This window comes from Hippopotamus amphibius, chromosome 6 (genome assembly GCF_030028045.1).
Source record: "Hippopotamus amphibius kiboko isolate mHipAmp2 chromosome 6, mHipAmp2.hap2, whole genome shotgun sequence".
Taxonomy (NCBI): domain Eukaryota; kingdom Metazoa; phylum Chordata; class Mammalia; order Artiodactyla; family Hippopotamidae; genus Hippopotamus; species Hippopotamus amphibius.
Window position 1 is genome coordinate 131473849 of NC_080191.1, and position 15743 is coordinate 131489591.

General features: G+C 36.5%; 1 protein-coding gene across 19 annotated transcripts in view; it reads left to right on the plus strand.

The window, feature by feature from the left end:
* The window catches only part of MBNL1 (muscleblind like splicing regulator 1), a 174548-nt gene that overhangs the window by 126251 nt on the left and 32554 nt on the right, over nucleotides 1–15743 (plus strand). For 14 of the 19 annotated variants that reach the window (XR_009054285.1, XM_057738636.1, XM_057738641.1 and 11 more), the window contains 2 exons: nucleotides 8186–8356; nucleotides 9397–9507. Coding sequence is in view for 18 of the 19 variants with exons in the window: in XM_057738636.1 (XP_057594619.1) it covers nucleotides 8186–8356; nucleotides 9397–9507 (282 nt within the window). In the remaining variant the exon portion in view is untranslated. The remainder of the gene's footprint in view (nucleotides 1–8185; nucleotides 8357–9396; nucleotides 9508–15743) is intronic. The other 5 variants (XM_057738630.1, XM_057738632.1, XM_057738640.1 and 2 more) reach the window with 1 other exon arrangement.

The window sequence follows — 15743 nt, forward strand, 5'->3', positions numbered from 1 at the left end:
GAAGTTTTTATGGAATCAGGAAAAGGAAAAAAAAAAAAAAAATCAAAATTTTTTGATTTGAAAACCCTTTGTAGTAAAATAATATAAAGAAATTGGGGGCTTCCTAGGTGGCGCAGTGGTTAAGAATCTGCCTGACAATGCAGAGGTCACGGGTTCGATCCCAGCTCCAGGAAGATCCCACATGCCACGGAGCAACTGAGCCCGTGTGCCAAAAAAAAAAAAAGAAATTGGGACTATTTCAGTGAACATAACATTTATAAATTTCTGCTTTTTTTTTCTCTTACTGGTAGGAGAAAATTCTCCTAGCTCTCATGTTGGCCTGAGTTCCAAGCATTTGTCCTTATTTTGATTGGATGAAGAAATAGCAATTTACACCTAGAAGATTAAGCTTTAAATATTGATTATTGTTGCTGTATTTGCTTCCTGTTAAGTTTAGGAGACTAGAAATTAATTGCCCAGCAAAATAAGTGGAGAAAGGACTCCTTTCTCCATGTTCTATGAGGAAAAGCATTTGTTCCTGGTGTTACCTAAAAATCCAGCAAGGAAATTAAAGCAGAAATTGTTTGTTTTAAAGAATATTTTCTTGCCTATTGAGATGGTAAAGCTCTGAAATATGTACAAGGGTGCATTTATAATCTGGCTTAAAGGGTCATAATATTTGAGAATTAAAAAATGAATAGAAAAAATCCTAATATGTCAATACTATCTATTTACTCTGTAGTATACCATAGTATTTAAATATAGTAAATAGACAGTTTTGACTTACGAACAATGCATATACTACAGTTGACCCTTGAACAACCTGGGTTTGAACTGTGCGGGTCCACTTCTATGCGGATTTTTTCAACAATTACTGCAACAATACCACACTATCCGAGGTTGCTTGAATCTACAGATGTGGAACCGCCCATAAGGAGGGCTGACTGTAGATCATATTCGGATTTTCAACCGCATGGGCATTGGTGTCCCTAACAGCCAACCCCCCACGCTGGCCCCCTGCATTGTTCAAATGTCAACTCATTTGAAATATAGTATAGAATACTGTTTGTGAGACAAAACAAAATAAACAAACAATATGTCAAATCAGTGAAATCCCCCTGGAGACTTTCTAAGAAAAAACAAATGAAGATACCTGTTTTGACTACTTGAGGAATTTTTACTAAATGATAGTACAGCGTCCATTTAGGTTTTATTCTATAGGTTCCTAAAAGTCCGCGTGTGTTTTTTGAAATAAAACATGAAATTCAAATGTTAGTCATGTATCTTGTTTCTTAAATTTGCAACAAAAGCAAAGTCTGAGTTTGCAGTACATAGGCTGCTCTTAGAAATAGGTACACAGTTGGGGTGAATATGTGTGTGTATGTGCATCATTACATATGTACACGTGTACATTTGCATATGATTAAAAACAACGCCATGCAGTGGGTCCACCAGAATTCCAGTTGGCAGTCAGAAATCTTTCTTTCTCTGGGTTCTCTGGCTTCTTATCTTTCTCAGTAGCTTCTTTTTCAAAGAAGAGGTTACATGTCTAACTTTTAGTTTTCATGAAAAGACTTTATGTAGGGGAATAATATCAAGAAAATGTTGCTTGCCCTTAAAAAACATCAGCATCTTCACTATTCTAGTTAACAGGTGAATGGCGCTATTGATATGATTTTGGAATTTAATTATTTAGTCTTTGATATACCACAGTTATTATTTGTTTTTATTTTAAATCAAACAATTTCATTTAAAACCAAAACAAACAAATATTGAAACTCACTTATTCATACTTTGATAGTTTTTAGAAGCTGCAGCAAATAGAATTTGGCAAAATTAGAGGGAATAACTGGTCAACCACCCACTCCTTTAGAGTCAGATTTTATAGTAGAAGTCCGTTATCTTATGTCTGAGGAAATTCCCAGAATAAAGGATCCTACCATTTAAATGTAAGAATGAAAATATTTAAAGCTACTTACAGATAACTTTAGGTTAGCAGGTTTTAAATTATGTGTGACCCTTTTACTAACAGAATGTCTGTGTCCCCCTAAAACTCATATGCCCTGTCTCCAGTGTGGCTGTATTTGGAGATGGGACCTCTAAGGAAATAATTAAGGTTAAAGTAGTTAAGGCTAAGGTCCTAAGTATGGGGCCCTGATCTGATAGGATTAGTGTGTTTATAAGAGATACCAGCAAGTCTGCTCTCTGTCAGGGTATATCCACCAAGGAAGGGCTACATGAGGAAATAATAAGGTGACTGTCTGCAAGCCAGGAGGAGAGCTCTTACTGGAAACCAAATTGTCCAGAACTTTAATCTTGGACTTCTAGCTTCCAAAACTGTGAGAAAATACGTTGTGTTGTTTAAACCACCCAGTCTATGGTATTTTGTTATGGCAGCCTTAGCAGACTAATATGGCCTTCATTAAATTCCATTACATATAAAGCAGTGGTGAGCTCTCAGCTGGAGATGGTTTTGCCTCCCCTGACCCCCAGGGATGTTTTGGCAGTGTCTGGAGATAATTCTGATGGTCATAACGGAGGGCAGGAGTTCTATAGGCATCCAGTAGGCCAGGCATGCTGCTGAATACCCTACAATGGCAAGAATGGCCCTCACACCAAAGACTAATCTGGCCCCAAATGTCAATAGTGCTGAGGTTGAGAAACCTTGAACTTCTTTTTAGGATGCATGTGTTCTTTAAGCTGACACAAGTCCTTCATGGAAACAAGTGACTCATAAGGAGATATACATTTAAGAGCTACAATAATCCTGTGTGTTAGATGCAATTAATTTATTCTCAATATTTGCAAAAGCCAATAAAATGTAATTCCTAGAGCTAATTAAACATATTCATTCACCTAACTGAAAACAAAACATTTGAGCATATATGCATGGTGTGCCTATTTGTGTCTGTAAAAAGTATAATTTTTTTCTTAAAGTTAATCACCTTTTAAACTGCCATACATTTCATACCACTAGATACTTATAATTTTAAAATAAGTATTATACATGGAGTGGAACCCTCGCATTAGAATTGATAATTAAAAAGCATAGCAGAATCACAAAAAGCATCATTTTGGAAAAACATGAAACAATATTTCTTGACTGCAAAGTTTTTTCCCCCCTTTGGCAAAATTTTTCTGAGATAGTTGTATTATCTTAGCTGGAAAAAAACCAAAAACCAACCCAAACAAGTAACAATTCCTTTGCCAGAGTTGCTGGTTAATATCTGAGCAATGACTATCTCCAGAAAGTGCTTCAAAACATTTGCATATCTCAGCTGTTCCAAAGGAAATATGTTTTAACAATGAAAAATGGTTGCAGTTTGAATAGTCTACCAGAAAACCAGTTGGAAAAGACTTATGAGTATTAGCTGGTACCCTTATAATTTTTTCATTGCCCCTTTCTTTTCAGAGTCTACCCGAATATGACTCAGTAATTTTAATCGTACCACATAGTTACCATTTGGCAACTTAATAAGATGTCTTTTTACATTCCAACCTCATAAGTCACTGTATTCCTTTTATTTTAGGTGGAAGTGTAATTAAAGACAGGAAATTAGTTTTTCCAGCTTTCAAATATAATTTTGAATTTTTTTGTTTTATTAAGTTTGGCTAGCTTCTAAATAAGATGTTTTCTTTTTTATTGTTAGCTAGTTCTTAAATAAATATTAAAAATAGATGAGATAGTTTTCTTATATCGCTAAATTACCATCTCTAGTTTCATTCAGTTTTATCTTTATTTACAATTTATACCTCACTGAATATATCACATACATATCATTTTTAGATATGTATTATATATGGTCATACTACGTAATTATTTAAACGTATACTTCATTAGACTATAATGTTTAAAAGTTAACCACGCATTTATTTTGAGGCTCAAACAGTTAATCTAAATGTATATCTTCCCTTGTTAGAATCATACAGTTTGTGTCGATTTCAAAGGCTAATGAGGAAACCCTTCAATTCACAGTTTAACAGTTTGTTACCTCAGAAATTGAGGATTTGATGACTTGATGACTTGATCTCTCCATTGGCCTCAAATGATCTCTGATGATCATTATTGGTCTCATACAGGCTTTTAAGACGACAAGGGGAAATATTTTCCTTTTTTTGAACAGGTTACTTTTATTTAAAGATGTTAGGAAAATTATTAGAGAAAAGTGGACTCACTCTGGATCAATATTTTATTGAACTTTCTCCATTTCTTTAAAATATACAGTATATGCATTACAATGATATCTTGGGAATCTGTGTTGTATTAACTTATGAAAAGCCTCTTTGAATGGAGTCTAAGGTATTTATGGTATAGGCTGTGTAGCATCTTCTGCTAGTCAGCTAACCAGCTCACTGAAAATAAGATTTCAGTGCAATCGACAGAAGTAAACCACAGAAACATAACATTGTGAGAAATGTATTAGAATGGCATTTTTCCTTAGTGGATGTGGCAAACACAGAATGATGATTAAGAGGAAAGCTTATATTATGATGATTGACATGCACTGTCACTGAGTTTTGCTACTTGTACTATTTTTAGTACTTTTAACAGCTAGGGTGCTAGGTTAAGCAACTGCTGCTTGTTATTAGCTTGAGAACTTAAGGAAAGAGAGAAAAATGATTAATATTTATTGACAGCCTATTATACCAGGAGCCATGTATGAGGTTGGCCTACTATCTTGCTCAATCCTCATACATCACCAGTGAGATCAGTAGTATTGTTACTATTTACAGAAAAGTTACCGCCACTCAGAGAACTTAACTAACTTCTACAAGGTCACATGGCAAGTAAGTAACAAAGCTGCTGTTTGAACCAAACTATGTTTGATCAAAGGTACAATTATATGGCAATAAGGGGAACGACATGTAGCAGTCAAAATTGAATAGAAACTTTTTTGTATTTTTGCAGTAATCGTAGCAACCCAATTTATTGTATCTTGGGGTGAAAGCTCTGATGATTTAGAGTAGTAGCTCCTATACAAAAATCTGCATATGTAAGTACAAGATACTGATTGAATTTGTTTTTAGATTTTTAGAATGTGTTGTCACTGTATAGATTTTAGGATGCCAAATACCTTGAATCCCTACACAAATCTTCTTTCCTCCATAGTGAAACTTGCAGGCCTCCTGTTACCTTTTCTCCTTTTATTGTGGCAAGCTTTATTTATTGTGCATTCAAATTGCTGGCCTCTGAATAAAAGCATCATTAGGTTAGTACAGCTCAGAGTCAAAATTTGGTATTAGATCTAGTTTTTATTCTATTATCTTCATTGTCCCCAGAATGGAGTTACAGTAGAATTCATCTTTAAGCATTTAGTAAGAAATATTCATTCATTCATTCTGCAAATGGATATTGAGGTACATTGCTGGGAACTCAGAGATGGATAAACCTGGAGCAGTACCAATGTCATATTTACCTGAACTCTCAATAGAAGGGTTGCTGCTGGTGGTTTTCCTTGGGGCTTAGGCAGTTTTCTAGAAGAGGATGTTTATTCTCACTTACTTTGGACCTTTTTATTTGTCAAACCACAATTATTCAGCAGCACAGTCAGCATTAAACAAGTTTTGACCTTCCTAAGAAGCTAAGTTTATCTAATATCAATAGCAGAGGCTACTCTGTTATTTTTTTCCATACAGGTCAATGAAAAATTCACGTGACTTTGCAGAATTGTGTTTTGTAGTGTTTTCTGCTGTATCATAATAGGCTGGAATACTGTTAAAATGTAGATCTCTGGGTCCCCAGAGCTATTGCCACAAACTCCGTGGAAGAGGCTTGGGTAGTCTGTATACTTTTCCACAAAATGCCCTCAGCTGATTCTTAGGAACATAGCTAAGTGAGGCTCCAATGCAGTCAAATCAAGCTGAGCATGGAAAGCTACCCTGTGTTAGAAATGTAGTAGAATGGCATTTTTCCTGAGTAGATGTAGCAAGGACAAAACGAAAACCAGAGGTCTGAGTTTCTATTAAAAGTTTTGAGATGCACTGATATGGAATATATGGTGGTTTGCACGTGGTTTCTCTCCTTCATTATTTCAATCCAGGCTGCATTCATAGGTGGGAGGGCCTGGTGGTTTCTGTTCAAGGGAGGCACTAGAATGAAGTGCTAGGAAGACAAGTGTTAGTGTTGACAAGGCCGGGTTCAGGGCCCAGGGCTGTCTCTGTGCTATTTGTGGAACTATAGAAACTGATCTGAGTCAATTGACAGTAACTGAATCCTCAGAGTGGCTATGACCCTGCTTTTCTGCACTTAAATAAATTCAATCTTAGTAAGAAATGTAATGTGGTGATATAGAGAATCAGAATAACTCTTAGAGCCAAATTGTTCTTTGTACCGAAAAAGCAAGTTTTCTCTAAAGACTCCAACTGGATATTCCTGAAATCAGACCATGTGTCATCCTTGAGTTTATTTATGTTGGCCAGTCATTCACTGTGGTTTATCTTGTGACTCGAAGTGTTGTTTTTGTGAAAGTTGTTTTGCATCCAGATGCTTTTAAGCGAATAACACACTCATGATCTCAACACATGTCAAACATGGTGATTTCCTGTGGAATAAGTCATAGATATATAAATGTTACTTGTGAATTTATCAATAGCTATAACTAATAGGTATTATAAAAATTACCATCATGCCAGTGTTTTGTTTTTCTGTTATTGTGTAAACAATTTGAAATGTGCTGGGGGTGGTGGTAATAGCAGCTTCTGCGCTTCCCCTTGCTCCTCGGAAAGTGCCATGCAGTGCCAAGGGTGTGACACAGACATTATCTTCTTTCATCTTCAAAATAAACTTATGGTGTAGGTTACATAGCAATTTGAAAATGAATGAAAAGCCTGAGGCTTTAAAAAGTTAGTGTTTTATGCAATTCATGCAGCCGATGAGTGAGAAAGCTAGGCCTCTACCCCAGGTCCTGAGATCTGTAAGGTCCCTGCTGTCGACCACTGTCCTCTACTGCCTCCTGACTTGACTAATATGATTAGTAATGCTGTATTGCATAAAGCTTGTTAAAATATCAGGCAGTTGCCTATGATATTAGCCTGTGTATAAACTTATTCCTAAAAACCTTAATCAAAACAAGCCAGAAATAGATCATTCAAATTAGAATTGTGACAGATTTTCTCGCAAACATAAACATCAGTTTTCTGAGTCAATTTACAGTACAAGGTCAAATTATGGTGAATGAATTTTTTTCTTAGAAAAATCAAAGAAACCTCAAGAAAGTGGTTGATGGCTTTGATTACATCTTTCTTTTACCCTCGCAAACAGTACTAATTAGATTTATTGGTGAAAGAAGCTGTCAAGGTAGTAATTGATGAGATAAGTTACTATCAGTGTGACTTGATAATACTATTTTGAAATAATATGGGTCAATCCCTGACAATATTGCATAATACAGACTTTAACATATATTTTTGATGAGAAGAACCACCGCAAAAGAAAGGTTTATTAACATTTCTTGTTTTACAGTAACTTATTTTGTTTCTCCATTTTACACTGTAAGTGTTTTGGAGGGTAAATATGTCTTTTTTAATTATTTTATAATTCTTGGGTGATGGAGACTAGACTTATTGCTGAAAGATTAAGGGCTACATTTTTCACCAATATTTCATTATACTTACTAATCTCTGTATACAGTGGGGAATGTGTGGAATTTTTCTCCTTTTCATCTGTACATTTCTTAATATATTGGCTTATAAAGCTTAGTAGTAATTTTAATGTTACTTCTTATGAGATACATGTAAAGGTGTTTTACTGAAGATACAGTGTGCCTTGAGTCCTCTAAGTTCATTTCCTCGTGACTCAGTACAAGTAAAAATAGAGGGTAAAATTTCATGATTCTTTTGGGTTAATTAAAGTTAACCAGAAGATGTTATGGAAGAAGCTTAATATTTTATTTGATATTCTGTGTTTTAATAGGACCCTGGCAATTTGTAGATTTTTAAACTTGGATCTAGAAATATTAGTGCTAGTATTAAAATACAGGAACTTCTTTAAGCTTTAAACTTTTTCAGATGTCTTAATACCTCATTTTGATAATACACTTGAGTGAATTCATTACTTACTCGAAATGTATTATAAAGTGATTTGGACTTTTTTCATTGTGTGAAAGACCCATGGTAGATTCAAGTGATAGATTTGCATTATTATGATTTTTTTACGATTTGTGAATTTTATTTTTTTAAGGTGATGTTTTCTGCTTTTGTCTCTTAGGGTCGTTGCTCCAGGGAGAACTGCAAATATCTTCATCCACCCCCACACTTAAAAACGCAATTGGAGATAAATGGGCGCAATAACTTGATTCAGCAGAAGAACATGGCCATGTTGGCCCAGCAAATGCAACTAGCCAATGCCATGATGCCCGGTGCCCCATTACAACCCGTGGTAAGTGTGTTCTCAGTTCTCATTCCTTAAGTTTGTCATTCAGAGTGCTCAGTTTCAGTGTTAAAGTGATGATTGCACTAGATCAAGTGAACACAGGTAAACAGTATCAGTTGCCTAGCATTTCTCTAGCAAAACTATCAGTCAAACCCTGGAAACAATTTTCACACCATGAAGTTACTCATCTTCTGGCTAAATCATGTGGAAATTTACATGATAGCATGTTTATCCCTCAAAATTCCCTTCAAATTAAATCCTGTGACTTGCAGATGTTAAGTGGTCTTTTATAAAATGGTCGTTAAACTCATCAGTATAATCAAGGTGCATTTTCAGACCTTTAACAATAATAGCCATTTAAAAAATTGGTATATATCACTCTTTAATTTTGAGAAAATGTCTCCCTTTCCTCCCTCCTTAAAGAGAACCTATATAGTTCTCTTTCTTGAAAAGGAACGTTCATTATTCTTTGAAATTTAAATTGAAATATTTCGTAGTTACAAATGCTAGGAAACATCTGGCAGTGGTGAACCCATATCACGGACCTGGAAGTCTCATCAAAGGAGAACTAATGAGGAGAGGCAGAAACTCCATGGGCTCTTAAGAAAAGAGTGAAATTTTGTAAACTATAGGTGGTCATATGGAATGAATGTTTACTGAGTAGTATATGTTGATAACCTTTGATTCTGAGCATATTTATTTGTTTGTTTATTTGGATTGGGGGGAGGGTGTATGTGACAAATGACTTTAATAAACTTTACTCACATTTATCCACAGAAATGTACAAGATTAATATCATAACTAATTTTAGGTTACAAAAGATGTTCTGATGTTAATTGTGACATAGTAATTCTGTATTTAAATGCATGTTGAAATTTGCAGTGATCAGAATATTCCGGTCACTGACTTATATGCAATATTATGGGGTCATGGAAACATGAAGACCCACTTTTTTCTGATATGCTAACTGTAGCATGTGTGCTAACTAATTTTTTTCCTAATACATTTTAACACCTGAACTCAATATAATTATTATTCTCTCTTAGAACTTAATGAACCAATCATTCCAAAAAAGAGGGGGGGATTGCATTTCGAGGTGGGAGGGATCTCCAAATCCAATCGGCAGTGATACCAATTATCAATACTATACAGTTGAGGTGAGAGAATATTATAATTCTGTCTGTTTTAACTTGATATATTTTTTTCCATTATTGGGGACTCAGTTAAAAATATGATATCTTAAATTTGTTTCTGTGACATCTGTTAATTTCATATGTCTGTGTTGGGATAGCATGAAGATTTCCATTTGGTTAAAAAAAAAGTTTAATCATTCTCTCTGGCATAAAATATAGGATAAGAGTTCTCTTTTACACTTGACTCTCACATATGGTTTCAAAGATCTGATAAATCCTTGGGGTGGCTACTGCTTTAGTTAATATAATAGCTCTCCTTGATGTGAGCTACTTTGTTCCACTTAACCATTTAAAGTGTGCTTGCGGGCAGGCTGTACTCTCTGGATGACCGGGAGCACCTCTGAGGTCAGACAGCAGAGAACAGCTCACGGCAGTGAGTTCCTCACTGTGAAGTCTGGGCCCATCTCCTGAGTTAGTCCTTGAGTTTTACTATCAAGGCTGTTTCAGGGTCATCATATGTGTAATCCTGGGACAAACTCTTAACACCATCTATGCACATGTCTTTGAAATGCTAGTAACAAATATGTGTTGTTTAAAAACATCACTAAATTACAGATTTCTGAAACCATCAGAAAAATTACCTCATTTTCTGGTGTTTTTGTTGGAAAATTCTCTGCTTAGACATAGCATTTGTTTTTAATTAGTTGTGAGCCCATTCAGGCTTTATGTTAATTTTCCCTGATATGACTAGATTTGAATGTGGAATTACCCTTCTGCTAAAGGCATCCTGAGATCATGGTCTAAAAATAGACTCCATTCAGAGTGACGTTTTTGTAATGAGTATAGAAGTCATTTTAATTATTCAATTTTTAAGCATTTCGGGTTTTAATGACTGTAGAGAAGGCTTTAATCCAGGAAATTTGCCTTCAGAACCCCACCTGAGACCCTTCGATCCTTTTTGTAGTCAGCCCTGTTTTGATGAGGACCATGATATGGAGATCCAGAAATAAATGAGATGGTCATGACCCGCTGCTTGCTGGAACTTTAGTGCTGGGCCTGCAGGCAGGGATTATAACAGGGCTGAAAGCAGCCAGATGACTAATACGGAAAAGGGTTGCCACTCTAAAGAGGATGGCCACTAGAATAGATGGTGGTATTTAAAGACAGGGTGTAAACTTGGATCCAACCCAGGTAGTGGTGATAGCAAAGAAGATACACTGTGAGCAGATTCACAACATCAACAGTATCAGGAATATCTGAGCAGTGACAGGGCTTTTAGTCAAGTGGGTATTGCACGTTAGTTGTTTAGGGCCAACCAGTTTGGCCCCCCAAACCATATCTGGAGAAAACATGAAGCGGGGAAGAGGCTAGCAGAGTCTAATCAAATTCAGAAGCATCTAGTATTATGCCTGGCATGTAGCAGAGATTAAAAAAAAACAACTGCTTGATACATGAAAGAATGAAGTAAGGAAGGAGATTCCTGAACATAAGAACAAGCAGAGGTCAATAAATGTTCTTTAAAAAAAAAAAAAAGAAGAAGCAGAGGTTCATGGTAGTTTACCTGCCGTAGCATCCGAAGGAATATAACCAGAACCAGAGCACGAGCCCAGTTCTGGAGGCTGCAGCATGGAGTGGGGAGTACTGGTGGATACACTTTAGTAGACTATCAGCAGAGGCATCCAGGGTTCATGAGGTTCCTGTGGGGACCAGGAAATAGCTATCGTGCCACCCAGTTCGGGTTTTCATTTTCACATAAATTTTGAGGGACCAGGTCTATCAATTTAAAATTTCCAGAACATGACACTGGGCTGATCTGGGAGATGCAGAGATTTATAGAGTTTCTTGTTTTCATGGACTTGATTATGTTGTAATGAAATGTACCAAGCCAAGAGTCAGAAAGAGAACATAACATTTGGGGGGTAATTACAGTAGTCCGAGGGCATTTAAGGCACTCAGCACTTTTTGTATCATAAATTCTCACAACCATACTCTAAAGTAAGGAATATTATCCAGCTTTAGAGACGAAGACTCAGAGGTTCAGAGATTAAGTGTTTGCCCAGGTTACATAACTAGTGAGTATCAGGGCCAGGATTTTCACCGAGGCCGTTCAGGTTCTGGCGTCCATGCTTTAGAAACACTAAATGCAGACATGCCACCAACCAGCTCTGGGTCTTTGGTGGATGCATTTAAAATCCCTGAACCTTCTTCAGCATATAGTGAAAAGTTTGTCTATTATTTGCAAGGTCCTACCAGTCTTATAATTATTCCCATTTCATAAGATAAGAAAATAAGTAGTTGGAAATAAGTAATTGAATTTATGTGTCTGCTTCCTAAAATTTAGCATAGTAAATTATCAAATAATTGGTACTAGTTCTATCATCATTTCTAAACCACTAATAAAAATGCAAAAAGAACATTGTCCCCTCTATTGTATAATCTTTGAAGGTAGATAGAGGACCTACAGTATTTAATTATCCAAATTAAAAAAATAAAATTTTTGGATTCTTTTTCTAGATAGTACTAAAAAAAGTATACTATTATTTTGCAGTGTACTATCTGATGCAGAGGTATCAGGAAATTACTAAAGAACCAAAGATAGGCTGTACCTAGGGGCTCACAACTTGGAGGCATCTCATATATTTCTTTGGTCCATCCCAGAGAGAGGTTTTTCAAAGATCCTGTTGATTCCAGGTTCTCAGCATTGCCCTTGAAGAGGTCTGCATAAGCAGTGTTTTGAAGAACTATATCTGAGCTCTGGAGGTCACCTAGCAGTGCCCTCCTGTGCCTTTCCCTGCGTGCCCAAAGGTTGGCCTTGGCCATTCATAATTTCCCTTGGCAGCTGCCCTGAAGGTACGCACGCTAGCCACATTGAGGTACACAACTCAAGTCGAATTCCCCACACATTTCATGAATTTGAAGTAGCCTAGGGATAGAGAAATTCAGTTACTGGATTTAGTTAAAGTCTTAGGAGCTCCCTTGCTGCTCCTGTCCCCTTGCCTTAGCTGTCACTTCGTGTGCAAGCATCTTTTGGCAGTTGGTTGCTGAAAGCTTTGAAGTCATCATTTGTCACACTTCCAGGAACACCTAGAATTCTTACATTGTTTTTTAGTGCTTTACTTCCCAGTTTATCCAACCAGTAGTTGAGATAAGGCCGCTTTATCCCCACGTATTTCTGGTAAGATGTTTCCAGCTCAGTCACCCACCATGCCCGTCTTGCTGCCTGTCTTTGTTAAGGGGCCTCTGCTTCCTCAAGCAGCTTGAGAATGGGCTCTGAATCCCAGGCACCAGGCTGTGTGTGTTGATACCTTTCTGCTTGGAGGGCTGGAAGTAAGTCTTTTTTATTTAAATGTTTATTACTTCAGTAAAACTCACTTGAAGGATAATGTGAAATTAAGAATAAAGTAAATGGTCATTTGATTTGCCCAGTTAGCAAGGCAGCATAGAAGCAGAGTTTAAAATAGTATTTCTCATTTTATTCCAGTCATGTGCTACTTTCTTAGAAAAAAAGACACTGTAATGTAAATTTGTTGATAATTCCTGTTAGCTTTTGGCTCTACGTTTATGTTTATATTCAACATAATTGTTTACAGACTGTTTATGGCTCTTGTACAGTGTTGTGCCTACCTAGAAACCTGGTTCTATACACCTTGATGGTGTGCTGTTAATGTTTTTAAAAAGCTTAATGTTTCCCTGCTCACGAGTTCAGCCTTCACAGATACCCCTCCCCGCCCCCCACACAGAGGTAAAATCTAGAAAAATTCGACTTAAAATTTGTGTTCTGTAAAGCCCAGCAGGTACTGAGTATATATTATTTATTTTATATACTCCTTCCATTTTATTAAAAATCGCATTGTGTGCAAAACACTGTTTCCCACAGTGTTTTAAAATAAATTAGAATCCCTGTGATATTTGTAAGATTACAGCGTGGTAACAGTATGTTAATGAAACTTAGTTCAAAATTTAAAAAGTGACAATCAGAAATAAAATAAATTTTAAACAAGCATACTGAAGAAATTAATGATTAAAATTTGAGATAGGGAAGAAATAACACTAAATCTTTTTTAATGTTCAAATATGTATAATAGAAAATTATACATATTTCATGTGTTTTCTAGTTTCTGTGGCAGAGAAAAATAGCAAATCCATAAATATATTTGTTAAGCAAATGTTTGTAGGGGACCGGTAGAGATGCCATATGCAGGATGTACAAAATGGACAAAGCACAGTGCACGAGACTCACCCTGAGAGCCCAAGTAGAAGATATGGTTAAGTAAACACACCTGGTGTCCAGTGCTGAATTCCAGTGATGAAGAGTTACATAGGAACAGAGGGTAGGAAAAGCCCCTTCATAGTTGGAGGTGTGGGTGGATCAGGGCAAACTTCGAGAAAGAGTCCTGATGCTTGAAGCCCGATTAGGAGTTAAATAGTTGGGCTGGACAGGAGCAGCCTTCAGTGTGGAGGGAAGACCAGGTTCAAAAGTAGGAGCTATAAGGAAACGTGTTTTTAGAGACCTCACCTAGAATCTGAAAGCTGGACCTATATATGTATTTAAATAGTAGAAGACCACACAAGTGTATGGGATCAGATTTCCCCAGGAGCTTAAAAAAATACTGCTGCCTAGAGATTCTGAGGAGTAGAGAGCGCCAGGGTGTTCCAGGCTTCAAGTTGTCCAGGTGATTTTGTTGGATAGCCAGCATTGAGAACCACTGGTTTTAGAACCACCTGGAGCCAAACACACTGGTATCCAAATTCTAGGTCTGCCATGCACTCATTTGTGACCATGGGCACAGAATCTCTGTGAGCCCTTTCCCTTATCTGCAAAATGAAACTCATACTATCCTCCTGACAAGACTGTGATTTATTCACACTTTCATGTATTCATTCCCTCAAACACTTATTCAGTGAATGTATATTGAGGGTCTGCTGTGTACCAGGCATCATTCTCGGTTCTGAGGATTTAGCAGTGAACTAAACGTGTATCCCCTCCTCCTCGAAACAAAAGCAATGGAGTTTTTGCTTTTGTTTGCTCCAAGGAGTTTATCTCTACTCTTACAGGGATTAAATATAATAACATAGGTAAAGCACTGAGCACAATGCCTGGCACACAATAAATACAATTATTGTAATGATCATGTTTGCACACATTTAACTAGGGTCATACATGTGAAATTGAATAACATTTTCATTCATAATAAAGCCTGATTACCTTAATGGAATCGAATGTCTCATTTAAAACAAACAAATGATGAGCCCATAAATGCACCCGCATTAGAAAGGTTGCAATTTGTTTTTCTTTGCGGAGGGTGTTCACCGGCAAAAAGGCAATCATAAACCAACCTTCCTTATGCCTTCCGCGAACAAAGATATCTGTAAATCATTATTACAAGGATATAGTCAGTATCAAATACACCAATTACATAGTTATACATTACCCTGTGGATGCTTCGGAGAAGATAGGATGCTGCTTGATAATACCATTGAGTTAATATCCATCCTTGCGATTCTGCTGAATCCTCTGCAGGATGGCTTTTGGAATAGAGAATTAGCGGTGCCACAGTTCAAGTGCTTCACTAATCTGATTAGGGCACTCTGATGGGGCCAGCAGTGACCTACCTCCAACAAGGTGCTCTTTGAAAAAAGGTTATAACAAATTTACAAAAACTCAAAAGAAATGAAGGAATGTTGCACTTTGGTGGGGTTTTTTTGGTTTTTTTTTGGGGGGGGGGCAGCTTTTGGAATCAAGCTTCAAAGTATAGAGCTATTATTATTGATTGTCTGCCTGTTTAGCAAATAACTCTACTTATCTGGAGAGGGAGCCATTTGAGATAATGCTTGCTGAATAGTTGATGTTTTAGAATTTTAAAAGCTGCTGCAGATTTTACGTGGGGACAATGCCCTAAAGTTCTTCAGATCTGAATTTGTTCTGCTGAATTGTCAGAAAATCAATTCATGTGATAACTCTATATAAACAGTCCAGTGGAAAAATTGTTGCCAGTTAATAAGATCAGTATTTTTATATAATAAAAGTATACTTTTATCTGTAATGTGCAACTGCTACATTATATGCATTGCAGATTATAAATTTATTTATTCAGTGATATTTAACAAAGCTGAATTTTATTGGCCACTAATCTTATTTTCTTAAGATAAGAATGCTTTTCTTCCCTCCAGATGTCTGTTAATTTGACCTCTGCTTCTAAATAATTATAGTAGATTGTGCAAAGTGACATAAGCATCTCAATAACTTTCTGAAGTACACA